The 23,284-nt window shown below is 37.8% G+C and overlaps 1 protein-coding gene across 2 annotated transcripts; it reads right to left on the bottom strand.

Annotated features, from left to right (window-relative positions):
- Positions 1–284: 284 nt before the first annotated feature.
- On the bottom strand, positions 285–7,314 carry LOC137824421 (uncharacterized). 2 transcript variants are annotated; one of them, XM_068630061.1, is made up of 5 exons: positions 6,714–7,314; positions 4,792–4,828; positions 4,431–4,667; positions 4,310–4,357; positions 285–939 (listed from the first exon to the last, which is right to left on the bottom strand). In XM_068630061.1, the coding sequence occupies exons 1-5, from the start codon at positions 7,013–7,015 to the stop codon at positions 463–465; spliced, it is 1,101 nt and encodes a 366-aa protein (XP_068486162.1). In that variant the 5' UTR covers positions 7,016–7,314; the 3' UTR covers positions 285–462. The 2 variants fall into 2 exon arrangements, with proteins under 2 accessions (XP_068486162.1, XP_068486163.1); XM_068630062.1 differs by having other exon boundaries at positions 285–929.
- Between the last annotated feature and the right edge of the window lie 15,970 nt (positions 7,315–23,284).

Genomic DNA, 23,284 nt, shown 5'->3' with positions numbered 1-23,284 from the left:
CTCCTTCGAGAATTATCTAGAGCATGCTTTTAATCAAATACTAAAGGGATGATTCAATAAATTCCAATTCTCAACAAATATGTAAACTTGTAAGACCAGATACAAAACATTCTGTGAAAGCTAAAATAAAGTGAAAATGCAAATTTAGTTAACTTTTTGTATCTTTCGGCACATGGGTGCTCTCTTGCACCCATCCTTTTCAAATTTAGAAGATTAATGTAGTGACATGTTAGTAGCATTTCTTGGATAAGGAATTTCTGCATACTTGGAGAATGCAAGAGAGGTAAAGAGGTAACATCATCTGAATAAAAAGTGAATCTCAATGTAATACCAAACCCTTTTCATCAACGCTAGCAGTTATTATACTGATATAAATCATACTACAAAACCAGATGACCAATATAAAAAGAACGCCATAAAACCAACCCATGCATGAATATATTTTGACTATTAGAAAAATTATTATCCATTCCTTATTCTGTCAAGCCCATCAACACTCTTCCTTGCTTTCTCTAATTGATGGTCAATGTTTTTCCGAGACTTCTCATCCACACTTCTCCGAGATCTTTCCTTATTATCAAAAGTCATTCTCAATTTCTCTAACATATCAGCATTATTAGACAGGTTTTTCAGCTTTTCTGGCCTGTCTATGCTCTTCCTTGGCTTTTCTCTACGATCAGTGCTCTTTCTACTTACTTCGTAAAAATCCGTACTCTTTCGAGGCTGCTCAAACTGGTCTGTGCTCCGCCGGAAACTGTATCGTTGCGAAGGAGACTTCTCAACTGTTGTTATAAACTTCTTCAGATGCCTAATATACTCAGGAAAGAGCTCCAAATCACAGTGGTTACCTCCTTTGAGCCACAGTGGTTCGTACTTCTCATTACACAGTTCCCAGAGTTGCTTGCCATGGGAGCAATCTACAATTTCATCTGAAGTACCCTACACAATAACAAAAAGGACTAAATGACATGTGCTTGGTCATCGCTATTGAAAGATTTTAATTTTTAAAAGGATTGGTTATTATCGTTTCTTTGGTTGGACCATGTATGCATTGTAATTTGAACTTCAAATGCTCTTACCATCCTAATTACATGGCAGCACCTTCCATGATCTACACCGGAATTATTACCTCAACTAATCCATTAGGTTCAAAAACATAGCAGAAAAGCACGTAGTAATAAGAGAAACGTGAAGAGTCTGAAGGTATTTCATTTAATTTAGGAATTATGAAATGGTCTGAAATATGGAAAGTATTTAATCAGGAGAATTGACAAATCTTACACTTGAAATGTTCCCTAAAAAGTTTACACTGTCTGCTTGACACGCGTAGACAATCTCAATAATGTCTGATATAGCAATCAAGGCTGAAGACTAGAGGAGTATTCAACAGTCCACCATCAGGCATACACTGTTGATTTTGGCTTAATCCACCAGATATCAGACATAGGTTCAATCATAGGCTTAATCCACCTGATACCATAGGTTCAATCAAGCTGCGGAATCATGATGGATCCACTAGAATTTTGCGGGATGTACGGTACATGCCAAAGTTGAAGAAGAATCTCATCTCATTGGGGGCTTTAGAATCTAAAGGCCTAGTTGTGACGATGCGAGATGGAATTCTTGAAGCAACTTCAGGAGCACTGGTGATGTTGAAAGGCGTGATGAAGAACAATTTGTATTACTATCAAGGTAGTACAGTGGTGGGGACAGTAGCGGCAGCAACTTCTAGCTCTAAGAAGGATGCTGAGGCAACGAAGTTGTGGCATATGAGGTTGGGACATGCTGGAGAGAAATCCTTGCAAATTCTTACCAAGCAAGGATTGTTGAAAGGTACGAAGGTTTGCAAGCTTGAATTTTGTGAGCATTGTGTTCTGGGAAAACAACGAAGAGTGAAGTTTGGCACTGCAATTCACAATACCAAGGGTATTCTGGATTATGTGCATTCAGATGTGTGGGGACCTGCCAAGACTCCGTCAATCGAAGGTAGGCATTATTTTGTCACTTTTGTGGATGATTTTTCCAGGAGAGTTTGGGTGTTTACTATGAAGAACAAAAATGATGTGCTTGAAATTTTCCTTAAGTGGAAAGCTGAAGTTGAAAACCAGACAGGAAGGAAGATTAAGGTTCTCCGAACAGACAATGGAGGAGAATACAAAAGTGATCCGTTCCTGAAGGTATGTCAAGATTGTGGCATAGTTCGGCACTTCACTGTTAGAAAAACACCACAGCAGAATGGGGTGTCAGAGCGTATGAACAAGATACTTGTGGAGAAAGTTCGTTGTATGTTGTCTAATGCTGAGTTAGGCAGAGAGTTTTGGGTTGAGGCTGTGACATACGCTCAACATCTCGTCAATCGTTTGCCATCATCTGCTATAGATGGCAAAACCCCGTTAGAGGTATGGTCTGGAAAACCTGCAACTGATTATGATTCTTTGCATGTTTTTGGTTCTATTGCATATTATCATGTGATTGAATCAAAGTTGGATCCACGGGCAAAGAAGGCTCTTTTCATGGGCTTTAGTCCTGGAGTGAAGGGATACCGTTTGTGGTGTCTAGAGGCAAAGAAGACGATTATCAGCAGGGATGTTACCTTTGATGAATCTGCCATGTTAAAGAAGGTAAATCCAGAAGGAGCTGATAGTACTCCGCAACAGGTGGAGTGTGCCCGGAAGCAGGTGGAGTTTGAGCCGACAGTGGTGATCCCAACACGAAATACCACAAGTGACTCTCCTATGGCAGAAGAAGAGTCAGATGAGGAAGAGGTTCCTACCCAAGAATCTCAACAACAATCAGCGCCAATTGCAGTTAGAAGACAGAGACGAGATATTCAGAAGCCTACTCGTTTTATGGATATGGTTGCCTATGCACTTCCAGTTGTTGATGACATTCCATCCACTTACCCAGAAGCCATTCTGAGTTCAGAGAGTGGTAATTGGGCGGGTGCGATGGAAGAGGAGATGCAGTCTTTGAAGAAGAACAAGACGTGGAAGTTGGCACAATTACCAAAAGGTAAGAAGGCAATTGGGTGCAAATGGGTATTTGCAAAGAAAGAAGAATTTTCTAATAAAGAAGATGTTCGCTACAAGGCAAGGTGGTTACAAGGGCCAAGTTTGAATATTGTTTAGACTTGGTTAATATTTTGCACATTTGAAGTTGGCGCCCGGATGCGCAAATTTGAAGCACTGTAAAGTTTGTTTTTGTTATGTTGTGAGAAGATTTGTTTTAGGTGGGACTTGAAATTAACAATTTTCGGGTGTGTTCTTTCCTCTTTATCTCTTTTATTATTCCGCTTTATTTATTCAATATTATTTGTCGGGTAGCTCTGTTAGGATTTTGTTTTAGTGGGAAAATTGCCCGTTTTTCCCAACATACACATCTAGTACTTGGAACTACATATTTGTGGATTGACAGCGACCTGATAGTGAGTAACACAATAAATCCTACAAACAACAAATTTTGATAGGAGACTCTAAATCTTATACCATATTAAAAAGTGAGTTGAAACTTATCCTTATAAATTCAACTTGTAAAGTGAGATTATCTTTAGTTAATATAGGATAAAAAAAAACTCTTGGCCATTAGCATAGGTGTCAGACTCACTCTCTAATTAAACTCTTCCTGAATAATTTATCTGTACTGGGAAGTTATGTAACATGTTATACTCAAAGTGCTTGGCCCCTAAGAGCCTATCATACATGCCTTACAAAATTTCAATCAGTAAATAATCAAGTGCATTTGATATAATAATTAAGCACATCATCCATATCGAAGTAAACGGAAGAAGAATTCCATGCTTTTCACTGAGAAAAAAAAAACAAAAGGGAAAACAGAAGTAGAAGAGAGAGTATGATGCTGAGAAAATGAAGAAAAAAAGAAGTCGCCCGGTTCACCAGCAAGTGACGCATCAATTAAGAAAATGGTGGCTGAAGGGTTTTTATATAGCAAGTGATTATATATGTTTTTAATAGAGTATTTCTATCATCCTTTCACATTTCTGAACAACAAAAGAAAAGGTGTTTGGTATACTGTGCTGATTCTTTTCTGCCAAATAGAGGAATGAAAATTATTTTTAAATGGTAAAGTCTAGATATATTTAAGAAAAAAATAATAATAGAAGGGATACTAGATTCGGGGTGTGAAGAATAAATAACCAAGGATTAAAAACAAAAGGACGCAGTCAAGTATCCTTGGATGTATAGCAAAGAAAAATGTCAGAAGAATTCAACTAATCCAGAAGCCAAGTCTATACAATTAAATTGACAGATGCAGGTATATAGCACAAGAAATATCTTTGATGAGAACTTACATGAATTATGAGAACTGGACAATTAACGTGAGGAATTTTGTCGATATTCTGTATTAACATAAAGAAACATGTTATTAGATTAAGGAATTCACGTATATGATAAGTAAAAACAGCATGCTACCTTATATATGTCAAACCAGTATGTACGCTTTACTGGATACATGACCCTTAAGCCAGAAAGTATGGGACTGTGCAGAACAACGGCTCTTAATTGAGGCAACCTAGCTGCAAGATCCAAAGTTGGGCCACTGCCAACAGATTGTCCATACAGGATTATATCTTCCTGCTTGGCACCATAACTTTCTTCTAGACACTTGTATGCAGCCTCAATATCTGAATATGTATTCTGCTCACTTGGCTACAGTTCAGGGAAAACAATGTTGTTCATCAGCATGGACGTTTATAATTACAAAACTACCACCATCCAAAATGCACAACACAATATGACATGAACTACCATTTCATGTTAACTAAACACAAACCTTCCCAGACGACTGGCCGTACCCAGAATAGTCATACCTGTATAACATCACAGATTATCGTGAGAAAACCTCCCATTTCACAATATTCACTTTAAACAATTGGTCTACATATAAATTACAAGTATTTTTCAGAATTTTTCACCACATAAATTACAAAATAAATCAATTTCATAAAGTTACAACAATAAGTTATTCTGCTGGTGTTACTCTAGTGCGATGATTCGGAACTTAGATGGCAACACAAAACTGCAGAGCAAGACCGTCCACTGGTCAACTTCTTAAGAAACATTTATAAGAGAAAAAATTAAAAAATAAAAAAGAAATAAGTTATTTTCTATCAATTAAATTTAACATTTTAAAACCTAGTTCTAATTTATATATCAATTTAAATTTATAGAAAAAGTTTAATCTATTATACCTTATGAATAATGAAAATTCTGTCGAAACAGAATCTTATTTCATTTCATTTTATGTCCTTTAATAAGTGTTCATGAAGAAACTTATTCATCCAGAGAAACTCTTAGTTCTCTTATAAACATGTTTATCCAAACAAAGTGTGGCACATGCCATGAGAAACTGAAAGGTAATCTACTCACAACAACCTTACAAACACCTTACATTAAGGTGATTTCCATATACGCAATTCAACCAAGTCCAATAATTGATTTCTTAAAGTAAATTTTTCTAAACACTTTTAAGAGAAAAATAAAATAAAAAAGTTCTTGCATAAAATTAAAATTAGGTTAGGAATAAATTACATATGTTCCAGTAAGTTTAACAGTTTCACATTGTTTAAGAATCGATGCAATTTAAATACATCTTCTCCCCTTAATACTCTGAAGATGTCTTTTAAGAATAAAACTGTGACAGAGTTCTAGCTCCAAAGTGGACAATACATCGGATATGGTAATTGACCCTAATGATGTTATTTAAACTAATTTGAGGTCGGAACATTGACGTCATATGTATGGAAAAGTGGTTCCAAAGACGAACCCCCGTTATCTTAGTCCTCGACTAAAGGCCCTTGTTCCACTACGCGCAATAGTCTTACATGGCTTAGGAGTCTAGGCCAAAGGCAATTTAAATACATCTTACTCCCTTAACTCTCTGAAACACCTTTTAAGGACAAAACAGTGACTAAGCCATAATGGAAAATACCTTAAATGCGGTGATTGATCATAACTGTGTTATCTCAAAGTTTGGAACAATGTATTTTTTAGGGAAGCTAGTATGAAAGAACTTCAATGAATTAATTTATGTACAACTATATTTTAGTTTGTGGAGTAAGTTGATTAATTTTTCACTCCATCTATTGAGTGAGGTTTACACAACAGAACCTTGGTCAAGTATGGAGGAGATTCGGAAAAACCTTTGTTGAGAAAGAAAAACATATTAAGTTATCCTTGTATCTGGAAGGTAATTAGACTCAGTCTAGTTGAAGAATATTCTTGGTGAAACCCAATTTTCCCCTATATGCAACGAAAGCATGAGTGTAAATGGTTAAAAATAAAGACTAACAAGTAATATGGTTGGACATATTTCTCGCAAATTACTTATAGGAAAAATAATACAAAAAAAATAGATAAGTTCGTGTTTAAAAAATTAGTTTATGAATAACTAATCTCAATACGTCTTAGTATTTTCTCAATTTATATTTTTTAATTTGTGGTTAAATTAAGTTTTTTTTTCTCTTCCTTACTTTGAGGATTTGTGAAGAAGATTTTGTGTCTACGTTAAGATATTCAAAAGTAACATCACCCGTCCTAGTATATCCTACACCCACAAATCAGACATTCACATTCACAGACAAATCTAACAAATCACGAATTTCACCCCGTGCTTGGATTTGAAGAATAAAAATGTTGCAGAAAGGCACTGAGAGAAAATGAAAGAGGAGAGGAGTAGAAAAAGGGAGAACCCACCCCATGAGGTTAACGCGCAAGTGGATGCTGAGCTGGATGAAGAGCTCGTACATCTGGCCGAGATCGGCGGCGTTGCCGTGAGAGTAGAGGAGGGTGGAGGTGGCCATGGAGTGGCGAATGTAGAGAGCAACTATCTCCGTGCCGCGCCTCGTCGGAAGCTTCAGGATTTCCACGTTCTCGCGGTGACGGAACGGCGTCAGGAGAAGCAGCCCCGTAAGGTTGTCCGTCACGACCTTGTACGACGGAGGGTTCGGCGGGAAAAACGCGAACTTTGCCGCCATGGATGATGTTACCCCTCCCATCACGTACCACAGAAGCACGCCCGAACTCACAAGGCGCTCTGGTCCTGTTGAAATATGAATCGGATGAGATCTTCAGAGGGTTTCTATTTGCAGAGGATGGGGACGAAAAGGGAAAGGGAGGATGGTGATAGTGAAAGAGAGCTTCTTTGTGCTTGCTGTTAGTTACTTTGCTGTTATGCTGCTTCAAATTTTAATTAATTAACTAATTAATTCACGAGAAGAGAGAACTCGCGCTACCATACCAAAAACCTCGTTAAACATATCTTTTAATTACAAGTTTTTAAAATTTTAAACACTTCAGATTTTCTTTGCTTTTTAACACTAGCTTTAAGGTTAGAGCAATTCTTGGCTTTATATTTTTAACTTTTGGAATAGTGATGGAAGAGCTCACAACAACAATGAAATCAATACTAGTAGTGATGTTAATAGCTGATAACACTGGTCACAAAGTCGATGCTCAGACCAATAACGAGAATTATAACAACATGAATATAATAAAATAAAAGTTTTAACTTAACAGTATAATAATATGCTTTAAAAATAAAAATTCGATTATGAGGGACTAATCACGTTCTCAAGTACTTGTAAGTGGAATTACTCTTTATGAGATGGAAAAAATAGTAACTCAATGTATTAGCGATAGTCATCTTATCACTACACAATTTTCTTTTTATCTTGCTACAAATTTCCAGATTTAAATTACTAATTGTAGAAGAAGTTACAAATAAGAAATCATTTAATCGTAAGGGAATACCAACAATTTATACGATTAACTAATATGTTAGAATAAGTCAAATAAGGCAACAACATCGTTGTATTTCCTCTACCATTCCAACTTTTTCTTTTATTAGTGTGATAGTTTTTCTTATTGGATTTGGTGTTGGACCTTCCGATACATGGAATTTGAGTTATTGGTAAAGACTGAGCTCTTCTTTGGAAAATTTTCGAGCTTTATCATAAAATGTTGAGTGGAAGTTTACTTGTAGAAGACTTTCCAATGCTCAAGTCAGAAAGAGTATAATATGTTACAATTAGAGGCCTTAAACAAGAGGGGAGTGAATTGTTTATGAAATATTTGCAAGTATTGAAGGTAGAGTTAAAAGGTATGAAGAATTAATCAATGAAAAATCTGTTCAACCAAATAGAAAACTGTTTTTAAACTTGATCCAGAAAATCAACCTGTAGTTTTCACGAAACAACCAGTTGTTTATACCAGCGGATTTGAAAAACAAAGCTAAAATAGTTTAATGAGTGTAGGGATAGAGAGATTCGCACAAGATGTTTATACTGGTTCACTATTAACCAAGAGCTACATCTAGTTCTCAGCAAACCACTGGGAATTCACTATGTAATTGATGTGATTTGATTTTTAGATGGTTCCATTTTTGGTGACATTTTTACTTAGAGTTGGGATTTTAGCAATTTATGGTGAAACCTAAGGAAGATTCCCACTGGACATGAACTTAACCAAATGGTTAAGTAAGTGTGAAGGTTCACTTCACAAAGGCAAAGATGAAAAATCAATATAAAGTGATAGATGGAATGCAATGTGGAATGGAAATGGCAATAAGGAAAACATCAATGGTGCTCATGGTCGAACCAAGTTATGAAACATAAGCACATAACAAAAGCAAAACCAAGAGCAAGAATTCAAGACAAAGACATATATGAAATGGAAATGAATTGAAAAGAGTGGAAGAAGATTAGCTTATGGAATGATTGTGAGAGTGGTTCACGCCACTTGGGGTGTGGTAGCCACCAAGATGAGTGAAGAGTCGTCACTTGAGAGTCTCACACTACTCAAGATAAGACCTAGCCAAGAGGATTCAAACCTCACGAACTTCTCACACAATTTGTGCAGAGTAACTTTTCTATTCAAAATTAACATGTGAAATACAATGAGGTAGGCCTTCTATTTATAGTTGAAGGAGCCTTGGAGAACAAGGAGCAAAGGATAGGATGGTAAGAACACATAAAGGTGTGGCTAGGTCATTGACTAAGTCAATGTCGCACCTATAAGCCAAGTGTTCTAGAAAGTAGGTCAAAATCCTACCCTAATAGACCATGTGATAAGCACACTCCCCCCTATTATGCTAAAGACACCCTATTCTACTAAAATTAAAAATAATGACACCAACTCATGCTCAACACCCAAGGCCTGTGCTCTACTCCTCGTGATCCTCTGGGGCAAGCTAGGTGTTGAGGTAGTGGCTGGAGAATCCTGACCTAGCCCGGTGTCTTGAGTCATGCTCTTAGTCATCCTCCTAGGAGGTTGGGCTTGGTCAGTAGGCGCACTCTCTTCTAGGTCCTCATCAGTAATTGTACTATTCGTACGTGCTCGACTCCTCAACCCAAGCACTTAAGTGTAATGAGCTCAGTTAGATAAGTTATACCCAGCTTGGCCTGGGGCACGGGCCCAAAGACGTGTTGAGAGGTCGACCCAGATGTTTGGTAGTTTATACTAAGAAGATATATAATGTAAAAATAACATAAGGAATAACTAAATTAATTAAAGCATATACTTTTAAATGCGAATAAAAGTTGTTGGGAATAATGTGGCATAACACTAAAAAATAAAGGTGCACATTAACAGAATGCTTTACTGTTGAGATTATATTCTTGTTGTTGAAATTATATTCTTATTGTTGAAACAATATTCTGGTTGATGAAAGTTGTTTAAGGAATGTCTATAAAAGGGGTTTAAGACCCCGAGTAAAGGTAAGTGATTTTGAAACCTAAATTGAGATATATAGTTTGAATGCTCTCACTGACTTGATCTTCAGAGTGTGATAAATAGGTGGAGCCCCCTTCATTCCAAAGCGTCCCCAACTCGGTTCAACACCCAAGCAAGGACACTTCAGATAGGAGCTCACTCCTGAATCTGACCGAGGTGAGCAAGATGGGTGAACGGTTGAAATGGCAAGGGAGAGAGGTTGCCTAGGGTGTTGACCACGATCAAAAGCGCACCTTTAGGCATAACTTTTAGAAGGTAGGTTAAAAACCCTAATTCTAGGTGTCTTATCTTGAAAAAATGGGCTTGGTACACGCCCATTTCGCTAAGTACACTCCCTTTTATGCTATGAAGAAGACCAGAGAAAGAACATTTGATGTTCTAGTCTATCCCTAGTTCTTCTTCTGTGGAGGTTCGTCTGATATTTAGTGGGTCCTTAACTTGATTACTAAGATGACTGCTCACAGTGTGAGGGCTTCCTCTCATATATGAGGTTTTAACTGGTAACTAGTGTAATTCTGGGGCTCACCTTACGTGGCCCAATATAGTTGTTTAGACCACCGACGTTCGATCTCTCTCTCTATTGGCGAGGTTCGATGTCGATCTCTGACGTCGATGACCGAGGACTGGTTGGTACATGTCTAATGATGCAAAGACTCCTTTGTATCCTGATTCAACTAACTTCACACGATTATCAACAATATTAAGGTTGATGAATTTGAAGGTAATGAATGGATGGACTGAAAAAAGCTTTACATAATTGCTTCAATTGTTGAAGGACATGCTTCCAAAGGAAATACATTACCCAATTAAAATTACAAGGCAAAAAATACATTGTCAATTGTCATGGACTACTTCGTCATCCAGCTGATTCTTTGCAGTAGAAGAACATTGATAAAGAATTTCTTGAATTTGGAAAAGAATCAAGAAACTTAAGACTTGGATTGCCAACTGATGGAATGAATTCTTTAGGAAAATTAAGCAGTAATCATAGTTCATGACTCGTTTTCTTAGTGATTTACAATTTACCTCATCCTTTGTGTATGAAGCGCAAATACGTGATGTTATTTATGATGATCTTTGGTACAAAACAACCTGAAAATGACATAGATGTTTATCTTAATCCATTGATTGAAGATTTTGAAATTATTTTGGAATGAAGGGGTTGATGTGTTTGATGCGTTTTAAGAATGAATCTTTTCGATTACATGCAATGTTATTTTGTACTATCAATAACTTCCTTGCATATGGAAACTTGTCAGGTTATAGTGTGAAAGGTCATAGAGCATGTCCAATATGTGAAGAGAAGACATCATATGAGCAGTTCAAACACGAAAGGAAGACAATGTATCTTCGACATTGTAGATTTCTAACGAAATACCACCCTATCGTAGATTAAAAAAAATTCAATGGATACCAAGAACGTGAGATTTGTCACACTCCATTAAGTGGCCTTCAAATTCATGAAAAGATAAAATATGTTAATGTGACTTTTGGAAAAATGAAGAAGAAGAAAATTGTGATTGAAATATGGAAGAAGAGATCAATCTTTTCTTTATCTTCCATATTAGTGTAAATTAGATGTCAGACACTGTATAGTTGTAATGCACGTAGAAAAGAATCTGTGTGACAATTTAATAAGAACACTTTTGAACAGTAAAGGCAAAGAAAAAGGATGGTGTGAATGCACGTCTAGATTTGATTGAGATGAATATACAAGAGGAATTGGCACCACGAGAAGTTGGTAATACTTACCTGCAGCGTGTTACACTTCGTCCAAAATTGGTGGAAAGTGGGTTAGCAAAGGTGGTGAACATGCTAGATCATCAAGTGGAGCTAATGCTGATGATGATGGAGAAGGTGGATAATGAGGTGAAGGTGGCGGAAGCAATGAAGGCGATGGATCAAGGATGGCTCATATAGAGCTATGGATTCCTTGTAGGTGCATGAAATGTATGAAGAGTGATTGGTTGGGCTATATCACTTGAAGAAAGTTGAAGGTGAAGATCAAGATGTCTAACCTAAAATGGCTAGACAAGGGAGTAGAAGCTTGCAAAAATTTGGCAACATTTACTCATATAAATTGATCTTACAAAACATAAGCCAAGCACCCTATTATATAGGTGCAAGTGCCTTGGAGAACAAGGAGCAACGGTAGGATGGGGAATACACAAAAAAGGGGCAGCTAGGGTATTGACTAAAGTCAATGCCACATCCTAGGAGCAAAGTTCTAGAAGCTAGGTAAACTTCCTACCCTATGATAAGCACCCCCCTATTATGCTAAATGTACCTTACTCTACTGAAATTACAAAATAAAGAAACTAGACCCCATGGCTTGGGCTTTACTTGTTGTGGCCCTCTTTAAACATATAAAGAAAAGTTTCTCTGCCATCAGTAGCAGAGTCTCGATCTTCTTGAATCCTCTTTGCCATGGACCTAGCTGTTAGGCCTAAACTAGGGACTGAGCTTGGGCCTCTTCCATCATCCCCTCCCTTTTGAAGAGGATTTGATGTGATTCCACTAGCCATATAGAGAATGATTCTTGACATTCTTAGGAATCACCTTGAGCTGGACATTATTGAGACACTTTTCTTAGAGTTGGATCATTGTTCTAAGACAAGAACTCACCAAAAACTAGTACCAAATCCCAAACTCATTTGGATGTTCCACATATTGTCAAATTGAACCAACAAAAAGAGGTAAAACTAAAAAGCACCGAATAGAATTGAATAAGAACACATTTGAACCGAACAAAGTGAAATTAAAAGGCAAAGAACAGAAAAATAGGTGCTGGAAAACAAGAATAGCTGAACCAAACAACAAGACAACAAGCTAGAACAAGGAATTAACAAAGAAGAAAGGAAGGAGAGAAGAATTGCTCATGAAGATGGAAGGATGATTGATGATCTCGCCACTAGAAGTGTGGAATGCTCCTAGATGAGAGTGTTGCCGCCACTTGAGGACTCCATGGATCCATCAAGATAAGACTAGAGAAGAAGGCTCAAAAGCTCTCCAATGCTCACTCCAATTTTGAGTATAGTTTCTTTAGATAAATTCCAATCTGAAATTTACAAAGAGAGCACCTCTATTTATAGCCTAAGGTGCTGAAATATAAGCTACACAAATTCAAAAACTCCCCCCTAAAAAGCTTCTAGAATTGGCGCCTAAAACAAAGCATGAGGAAGGTGTGACCTCTTCCTTCACTTTGGCACCTCCTTTTCTACTCCTACACCTATCTACTAACACACCCCCCCTAAGACTCCTAACTAAAGACTAAAAGATGCTTTAACAATAGAGGTTTCTAATGTTTCCCTCTAAGCACCTTCAAACAAAATTCTTTATTATTTAATACATGGCCTTGCCCTTCATAGGATGGACTTGGGTTTGGGCTTGGGCTTTGGGCTTGGGCTTTGGGCTTGGGCCTCTCTTTATTTTATGTCTTCTTTTAATTTTGAGAAGACTAGAAGGAAGAACTTCAAGTGTGATGGTGAATTGCCTCTTCCTTCATTAATAAAAACCTCCTTTACTTGACTCTCATCATACTCCCCGAGTTGGAGAGAATTCGTCCACGAATTCTGAATCCCTGCATATAACAAAGTCAGTTTACTTTTACAATCAAAAGTGTAAGAAAAAGGAAAACATGACGTAGCAGATGGAACCAAAGGGATTGCAGAAAAGGAGGTCCTATAAACCGACCAAGTTGGAAAAATTTGTTTGGGAAGGATGATGTTTTTTGGAAAAAGACCTCTTAAATGGTGAAACCCATTAGGAGGTATGAAAAAATCATCCCTAACATATTTTAACCAAGGTGGTGTTGAAATAGGAACCTTGGGTAATGAAAAAGATAAAGAAGAAGAAGACCTTGGAGGGTCCATTTGAGGCATAACACGAGTCAACATGATGGATTTAGAGGAGAAAATGGTGTGACTCGGTGTAGTACTTACTTCTTTTTCTTTCTCATTTTCTCTTTTAGTTTTCATTTTTATTTGGTCCTCATGAACCTCTTTGGGTGAGAGGGGTTTTAATATAACCTTGCGCCCTAGGAAGGAAAAAGACATTGTATTGGATAGGCCATCATGTAAAACATGTCTATCATATTGCCAAGGCCTTCCTAAAAGAAGATGAGATGCTTCCATGGGCACAACATCACATAAAACCTCATCTTTATACTTTCCTATAGCAAAGTTAATGAGGACTTGTTTATTCACCATGATTTCACCTACTTCACTAAGCCATTGTAATTTGTAGGGCTTGGTATGAGAGATAGTGGGTAAGGCTAACTTCTCCACAACTCTTGTACTAGCCACATTAGTGCAACTTCCCCCATCAATAATCAAGGAACATAACTTGTTGTTGATAAGACATCGGGTGTGAAAAATATTTTCTCTTTGAGTATCATTCAAAGATTTTGGAATTGTGCCCAACATACGTCTTACCATCAATAAGTCACCTTCACAAGGACTTTCACTCTCATTTTCACTTGATGGTCTAGAAGGTGAAGAATGCCTAGGTGAATTGGAATCATGCTCACTAACTACAATGCCTTCATGCATGTACATACTACGTTTAGAAGGGAAATTAGCAGCAATGTGACCATATCCCAAACATTTAAAACACTTTTGACTAGATGATTTTATTGGGGATTTAAGCCTAGAAGTAGATGGCATAGGATCCTTGGGTTTGAAAGAAGAATCTTTGGAAGGAAATTTTGAAAAAGGCTTTTTGTTCTTCCAAGAATTGTTGTAGTAATCATCTTTGGGAATATTTTTAAAAATATTTTTCTTTGCAAGTTGGGCTTCCACCTTCATTGCAAGATGAACTAAAGAGCCCAATGATGAATACTCTTGTAATTCAACAATGTCTTGAATATCCTTCCTAAGACCACTCACAAACCTAGCAATCATAGCTTCCTCACTTTCCTCTAATTCAATTTTAAGCACAAGCGTTTCTAGCTCTTTATAATATTCATCCACATTTAGCGTGCCTTGTTGAAACCGTTGGAGTCTCAACATGAGGTCTTTCCTAAAATGTGGGGGCACAAATCTAGCGCGCATTTGATCCTTTAAAGAGTTCCAAGAGTCCACGGGAGGACCCTTGTGATAGATAATGTCCTTTACAATTCCATGCCACCATTTCATGGCATAATCACTAAACTCTAGGGTGGCTAGCTTAAGCTTATTCTCATCTTGGATCTCATGGATCTCAAATATTTGTTCACACTTAGCCTCCCAATCTAAATATACATTAGGATCACTAGAGCCATTAAAACAAGGAAGCTTGACCGAAGGTAGCCTAGCCTTTGCATCTTGGTAGTAACCATTGCCGTAGTGATGTCTTTCTCCTTGATGATGAGGTCTTTGTCCATGAAATTGTGGTGGATTCCTCCTTCTCCTATGCTCTTCTTCACGGCCAAAATCATTTGAAGTGGCTCTTGAAGATGGTCTATGAGAATGATGCCCATCATGGATAGAAGGAGATGGTCTAGCTTGTTGGACCTCCATCTTTTGCATTTTCTCCTCCAACTGTCTAATGGTTCTTTGAGCTTCATGTAATTCACCAAGGATTGAAGCTTTGGAAGGAGAATTCTGCTTGTATGATGCATCACTTGAAAATCCAGCCATTTTGGAAATAAAAAACAGCAAACACACAAAAACAGCAAACAAGTTAAGAAACAAAAATTAGCAAAAACAGTGAGTGTTTTAAGCCAAAGTGCCGAAGTGAAATTGAGGCAGAAAAATAGGTCACTCTCAAAGAAATAATGTCCTTGCACCAATCTGATCTTGAGGCCTTGGAATCCTCAAATGAAAGATGTCAAAGCAAGCACACCAATCTCAAGAGCAACCACCACAAAACCAAAGAAACAATAAAGACAAACAAGAAAAGGTATAAGCAAAGAAAGGTAATTGCAAAAGGAATACTATATGTAAGACAAACTCAAAGAGTAAGAATGAAAGACAATCAAGAAAATAAAGAACTCAATGAGAAAAGTAGGCACACAAAAGAATACTTAAGGAAAAGCACTAGAGTAGATGAAGAAAACAAAAATTTAGCTACTGGAATTTTTTTTTTAATGCAAACTGTGCTTGATATTCACTGATTTAACTGGAATGATGTAGAGCGAACTTTATTATGAAATTTAAACCACAGAAACTTCAAGATGTTAACTCAATAATGGCACTGGAATCAATTAAAAACAGCAAGCCAATTAATTGAGATAAATTTTTTAAAATCGCTGCCAGATTACCGTATTCTTTTCGGCAGAATTGTACACTTTTTTTATTTTATTTATCATTTTTTGTGTACTTTGAATTTTTGAATGATTCTTTTTTCTACTCTTTTCTAACACTTTGAATATCACAAATCCAGAATTTCAGAATTTTCCAGTGAGTAAATCAATTGCAATAAAGAAAAACAGTAAGCACTTTTTTTCAGAAACAGAGGAATCCTAATAGGAATGAAAAACAGAATTATGAACTAGCAAAGACATAATGGAAAATGATGTATTGGAACTTGTATAGGTCTAGAATACAAGTATGAACTCAATTCTAAAAAGAAAATGCACAAAGGATCAATATCAATTCAGAAATTTATATGACACCAAAGCAAGAAACAATCAAAGCAATAAAAGTACTACTAGAAGTAATGACAATTATGGAATAACATGACTAAGACAAAACTTGACATGATTACAAAATTAAAAGACACATCACAAATTTTAACAACAAGTGAAAGGAAGCTTAAGGTAAACTCTAGGAAGGATAATGCCATTCCAAAAGAGCAACCATACTCATAAGAAGAATGAGTGCCATAAACCTTTTCACAAGCACTTGGTGTAAAAGAAAAACAGCAAGAATACTCAAGTAAAAATCTAAAACAGAAACTTAAATTGCAAGAAAATTAAAGAGCTCTTGAAATTAAAGTGCACACAACTCAACAATTAAACAAGCATGAACCTAAGACTCATATGTTTCAGCCTCTTCATCTTCACTACCTGCAAAAGGTGTTAGATCCATAACATTGAAGGTAGTATGTACTCCATAATCCTCAGGCAGGTCAACTTGATATGCATTATTAGTGATTCTTTTGAGAACATGGAAGGGACCATCACCCCGGGACTAAGTTTAGACTTCCTCTGATTAGGCAATCTATCTTTTCTAAGGTGAAGCCAAACCCAGTCTCCCTCCTAAAAAATCATCTCTCTCTTCCCCTTATTTATATGTTTCATGTATTTCTCTGTTTGTTGCTGTATTTTGTTTTTAATCCTCTATTCGAAACTATGGTCTTAGGTAAACCATGTAGTCTTACCACTTTTCTAAAGAAGAGCTTAGAGATGTTGCTAGCATCATCCACTTTATGGCAGGGTATGAAATGAACCATCTTGCTAAACCTATCCACTACCACAAAGATGGAATCAAAACCTCTTTGTGTCCTAGGAAGTCCTAATATGAAATCCATGCTTATATCTTTCCATTGAGCACTTATAAAAGGTAAAGGAGTGTAGAGTCCATGATTCATTGTTTTGCTTTTAAACACGAAATGCATCTATGACAATATCTTTGGACATCTTTTCTCATGTGTGGCCAAAAGAATTTTTCATTTAAAAGCTCAAGAGTTTTGTCAACTCCAAAATGGTCCATGAGTCCTCCTTCACGTGATTCTTTTACAAGGAGTTTTCTATGTGTTCATTGGGGTATACAAAGCTTTCCTTCTTTAAATAAGTACCTCCTGATCTTCTTTATAAAGTTCTTGTATGTTTTCAAATCCAAGAATTTGGGCTCCAAGTTTAGAAAAAAGGGCATGTCTCCTTGATAGAGCATCAACCACAATGTTGGTACTGCCCTTCTTGTATTTGATAACATATGTAAATTGCTCAAGAAATTCCATCCACTTTGCATGTCTTTTGTTCAACTTGTGTTGACCCTTCAAATATTTCAAAGACTAATGATCACTATGTATGACAAGTTCCTTTGAAACTAGATAGTGTTCTCAAGTCTGCAAGGCTCTCACAAGTGCATAGAGCTCTTTGTCATAGGTGGGGTAGTTGAGGGTGGCACCATGAAGTTTTTCACTAAAATATGCGATTGGGTGGAGAAGCTAGACTTGAGAAGTCAGGAACAAATCTCCTATAAAAACTTGTTAGACCATGAAAGCTTCTAAAATCTCCTACATTTTGTGGGGTTGGCCAATCTTGGATGGCTTTGATTTTCTCAGGGTCAACATGTACCCCATTTTGTTTTACTATAAAACCTAAAAACACTACACTATCTACATAAAAAGTGTACTTATCTATATTAGCAAACAAACTATTTTTCCTAAGCACTAAAAGAACTTCCCTAAGGTGACTTAGGTGGGACTCTAGGCTTTGACTATATACTAATATATCATCAACATAAACTACTACATATTTACCTATGCAATCCCTAAGGTCATGATTCATAAGCCCTATGAAAGTGTTAGGTGCATAAGTGAGTCCAAAAGGCATCACTAACCACTCATATAGTCCAAATTTGGTCTTAAAAGCAGTTTTCCACTCATTACCTTCTTTAATTCTAATTTGGTGATATCCACTTTTAAGGTCAATCTTGGAAAATATGGTAGACCCATGCAATTCATCAAGCATATCATCAAGTCTAGGAATTTGATGCCTGTATTTGATGGTGATATTGTTGATGCTCTACAATCACAACACATTCTTCACTTGCCATCTTTCTTTGGCACCAACAAAACAGGTACAACACAAGGACTTGGGCTTTTTTTAACCCAACCCTTCTCCAACAATTCCTGAACTTATGATTCTATCTCTTAGTCTCCTCAAAATTAGTTCCATAAGCTGGTCTATTTGGTAGACTAGCTCCCGAAACTAAATCTATTTGGTGTTCTATACCCTTAGAAGGTGGATGTTGTTGCTAATGATAGTCATGTAGCTGCTGGTTTTGCTGGAGGTGAAGGTGCTGGTCCAAGTGTTGGAGAATGCATCACTTCCATGACTCCTTTTGAAAGATTGTTGCTGAGAAGGATGAACAATTTTGCTGATAATCAAAGAAGTCATCATGAATTCTTTGTGGCTCATTTTCAGAATCTGGATGAACAGATTGAAGCTATTTAGAATGAAATATTTGAGTTGTAATATGGGAAGGAAGATTAATGTTTTTTTTTCTTCTTTAAAAATTATGGACTACTTTCTTAAATTCTGTTTTTACCCTTTCTTTCACTCTATTTGTGAAGACAAATAGAAGGAGAATGGTTTGGTTTATGTGTTGAATCATCTGCTGCAAAACTCTGGGCTTAAATTTCTGCTGATGTATGCTTAAATACACTTAGTTTTTTCTGGTTTTTCTGCTCAACAGCTTATGCAGAAAACTTGGTTAAGTATGCCTTGATATCCTGCTACTTTGTATGCTCTGTATTTGCATAAAATTTGTTTAGCAGGTGCTGGATCAAATTCAAATAGGACAACACAAGTAACCAGAGATCTGTCTTCATAAAAAAGGGGGAATTGTTGAACAAGGGCTTTGATGTCTCCAAATCCATGAAGTTTGGTTTAAGGCTTAGTTGTAGCTTGTGTGTGTGGGTTCTGTGTATTTTGAATTTGTAATCCACATTGGTTAAAATCCAAATCTGATTTAAATCAAAACCTTTTGAAAAATATTGTTTTCTAATGAAGTGGAAAAACCACCAGTTGTTTTATAGTTTCAATCGGTTGTTTGACACTTGGTGGGTTTTGAAAAGGGTTTGAAACTGGTTGACTTTGCTGTCAAACCAGTTCAATCGGTTGTTTAAAAAATTCAACCGACTGTATTTTGAAAATCGATAACAGATTTCTGTTAAGTTTGGTAAATTTGCTTTAAATGTTTTAAAACTGAATTGGCTCCTGCTTTAAATGTTTTTAACAAACCTTTGGAGTATATAAATGTTGTTTTACGCTCCTAAGAGATTGAACACAGATTAGAGAATTCAGTTTGAATAAAGTGATTTCAGTTTTCAAAGATTTACTTCAAGCTTTTGGGTTTTCACAAAGAGTGGAATAAGATTGTTGTGTAATCTTTCATTTTGATATTGATCAGGTGTAATCCTTCCTCTTTCTCTCTTGTATTTCTGGAATACTTGTGGTTTGTGCAGAATCAGAGGTTGTTTTGAATTTTGTGGTGTGTTTGCTAAGAGAAGTGTGTGTTCTTGAGGTGTTCAAGATCACTTCTTTGGTGTGTGTGTGGATTGTAATCTATGATTGATTGCATAGTGGATACCCAGTGGTTTCTGGGAACTGGATGTTGCTCTTGGGATAAGAGTGAACCAGTATAAATTAGTTTGTGTTCTTATCTCTTTCCCTGAAATCTTTAATGTCTGTTTTAAGTTGTTTTTATTCACTAATGATAAAAACAACCGGTTGAATCTCAAAAGCAACCGATTGATTTTCTGGAAATCAACTTAATCAGTTTTGTTCTTTGACTTCCTTGATTTCTTTCTTTGTGATTCATCATTGGATTTCATTATACCTTCAAAGTTTGCGAAAATCGTTTATAAACAATTCATCCCCCTCTTGTTTAAGGCTATAAATTCTAACCAATCGAGCATAACATAACAAAAATTTCATATCATGGTTTAAGCAACAAATCATGAATGATCCATCAACATCTGAAACATTAACATGGCTTGCAAACGGTCTAAAGTTTGATGTTTTATGTTGTTCTGGCTATGAAGTAAATGGTTGTTTGTTTTACAGAAAGTCTCGAGATGATTAGAGTACAATGCAAAATAGTGGAGTCACTTTGGAGGCAGATTCCATGCAATTTTCAATGTCAAAAAATCAAAAATCCTATTGTGGGATGAATGCCTTATTATGGTGTCATAATAGAGATTTGAGAAGTTAATTATAACAAATTTACTATACCTGTTTGCAAATGTAAGTGGGTTGACAATAAGACTAATGTCAAAGTTGATGAATCATGAATGACTTTGTTTGACTTTCGAAAGATAGGTTGTGATGACGAACCATCCATAATGGCATATCAAGCTTCCTAAGTTTTCTATATCCAAGATCCCTTGTCTGAAAACTGGTTTGTTGTGCTTGATCCTGCCTGTTGACCAGAACGCTGGAAACTGCCTCGTCAAAGGATCGACGTGTGCACCGCTTCAAACCTCCGTCCTTCTTTGAGATCCACCTCAAGAACCTGCAAAAGAACAGAGCGGCGCCGCTGCGACCGATCGCACTCCAACGCCCAAGTCAGTGACCGAATCACCAAATACTAAGAGAAAACTAGGAACAGGAACCGTGCAAATTCTCTCTCACAGTAAGCTCTATAACTCGCAAGCGTAAAGAGTGTAATCTGAACGTGCGTACCTCAGAAAGTTCGTTGAGAACTCTTATATACCTGGTCACTTTCTCTCTCCTGGCAGTTACAGACCTGGACACGTGGCTCGCATCCAGTCGTACACGTGCCACCATCTGGAGCCTCCTTGACTTGGGCGCTGCTTCTGACTCTCTTTTTGGCTAAGTTACTTATGCATGGTACTGCCCAGTGCATAGCTAACTTGGGAGCGCGATCTCTATTGGAATTGGCGAGTTAGGGTGCTCTCGTACACCTTCCCTGTGGTCTCGCCGGCCGCCTTCATAATCTGCACCACCTTCATCTTCGGCGATGTGCTTGTTCTGGCGATCTCCAATCACTTGGTCGCCTGAGTTTACCATCTGGCGATTTCATCTTCAACTGGGCGATCGCCTGGTATGCTGGAGATCGGAGCACGCCAACTTAATAACTGGCGATTACACGAACCCCCCGACTTCCTTCCCTTCTGCAACTCTGGCGCCTTGTCCACACGCCTACTCTGTGGCTTGGTGCCACGTCATCACTTCCAACTACCAGGGCGGTACAATGCTATATGGAAAAAAACAACATAATGACTGTTCCTGCCGGTTGACTCGATGGCCTTCGTACTTCTAACGACGATCACACGCCCAATTCTCTCTGCCTTCGTTCGTGCTTTCCTTCGATCAAACACCTGAACCTGCAAAGACAAAGGGGCGCCCTAGAGGCCGTTTTCACTCCGACGCTCAAGTCAATACTGGGGCTAGGAAACACCAAAACACTTAGCCATAAAAGCTTTGTGTAAACCGTGTGTGTATCGCGTAAAATGTTGCGTACCTTATTAGGTTTATTACTGCCCTTTATATACTCTAGGGTTTCCACTATTTCCGCTACTCGTAATTAGGGTTACTGAGGGTGTGCCTTAACGTCGCTATCACCCAATATTAGGGCAATCTAGCGCGTAAGGCTCCCTTACTGGAGTGCAACCTCTGACGGGATGACCACCGGGGTACCAACTTGTGCACCTAATCTCTGGGGCCAACCGTCCTGGGAGTGCCCTAGCTGTTCATGTGCCATGCATGCAGCATACCACTGGTACGTAACCCTTACGGGCCTTAGCTCTCCCAATGGCTCTTTCCTTGTACTACGCCTGAATGTGCCATTCACACCACACGCATGGACCCCTCGTGATCTAGGCTTCTCCCTACTAATAACTAGTGTATGGTCTGGGACCCACCTCACGCGGCCCGATGTTACATCGCCCTCACTCTGTTGCGAAGGACACATCAGCACATCCTGGTGATCGACGTCTGACCACTCTTCGACACCTTGGCTCACGTCGCTCGCGAGGCACTGGCCCAGTCCGCTCGTAGGACCCAGCTTATGTGTCTCACCATTACTAGCAGTCAACGATGTCCGAGGACTGGTCGGTACACAAGTCCCCCAGTCTCGAGCTGTTAACTTGTTCAGCGAAGAGACTAAGTCCTCACCCCTGCCCACCTATGTGGCTCTGTGTGATGGGACGTGAATAGTGCATTAAAGTGACGCTTCTCTGTAACCATTTTAATCTGCACACACGTGTCTAGATCAACGACCATGACTTAGCGCCGCTTGTGCTTCTTCGTTTACGTTAAGTTTTTTAAAAACGTGTGCTTCGATCACTGTTCCATCACTTTTTGAAAACTCCTTTGATCGTTTCATCTTCTTCTTTGAACGCTCTCACTTTCTTTCTCAAAAAACAAGAACTTTCAGCCCACATCGATCAAAAGGTATGATCTTTAGGCATTGATTGCTCTTATCTTGCTATTCGGCTACTCAAACATGCGATAATCTACTCTGGAACTGTTTAAATTTCTGCATTTTAGGTTTTCTCTGTTTTGCCTCTATTTTTCTGGGTTTCTTTGAGTCTTTTTTCTTTCTGGTTTTACTGAGTTACGCCATCGCCTTCTTCTGAACCTTCATTTTCTTCCTTTCTTTTCTTGTTTTTTTAGCTTTCTTTGAAATGGCTCAATCAAAAACCACATCCAATCCTCCTCCCAGTGTAGATTACAAAGCCCTCTACCCTTGCACTTCCACTGAACTCCTCGCCGAGACCTCCACTCTAACCTCCAGTGAGGATGAGAGAAAGCACCGGGACGATGAACTTTATTGCAAGGGACGGGTGTTTGGGAGAGAGAGTGGCGCCTATGTTTCGGTTCGTTCCTACGCAAAGGGCGAACCCGTATGCGCGGACGA

This window comes from Phaseolus vulgaris, chromosome 8, assembly GCF_000499845.2.
Source record: "Phaseolus vulgaris cultivar G19833 chromosome 8, P. vulgaris v2.0, whole genome shotgun sequence".
In the NCBI taxonomy this organism is placed as follows: domain Eukaryota; kingdom Viridiplantae; phylum Streptophyta; class Magnoliopsida; order Fabales; family Fabaceae; genus Phaseolus; species Phaseolus vulgaris.
The sequence above is the reverse complement of the archived record's forward strand: the minus strand, read 5'-3'. Positions and strand labels throughout refer to the sequence as shown.

Bases quoted from the DNA above. Each gene is read 5' to 3' on its own strand.
- LOC137824421 (XM_068630061.1), bottom strand. From the start codon at position 7,015: ATGGGAGGGGTAACATCATCCATGGCGGCAAAGTTCGCGTTTTTCCCG. The intron at 4,829-6,713 runs GTGGGTTCTCCC...GATGTTATACAG, and splicing joins TTGCGCGTTAACCTCATGGG to GTATGACTATTCTGGGTACG. The intron at 4,358-4,430 runs GTAGCATGCTGT...ATGTTAATACAG, and splicing joins ACTGGTTTGACATATATAAG to AATATCGACAAAATTCCTCA.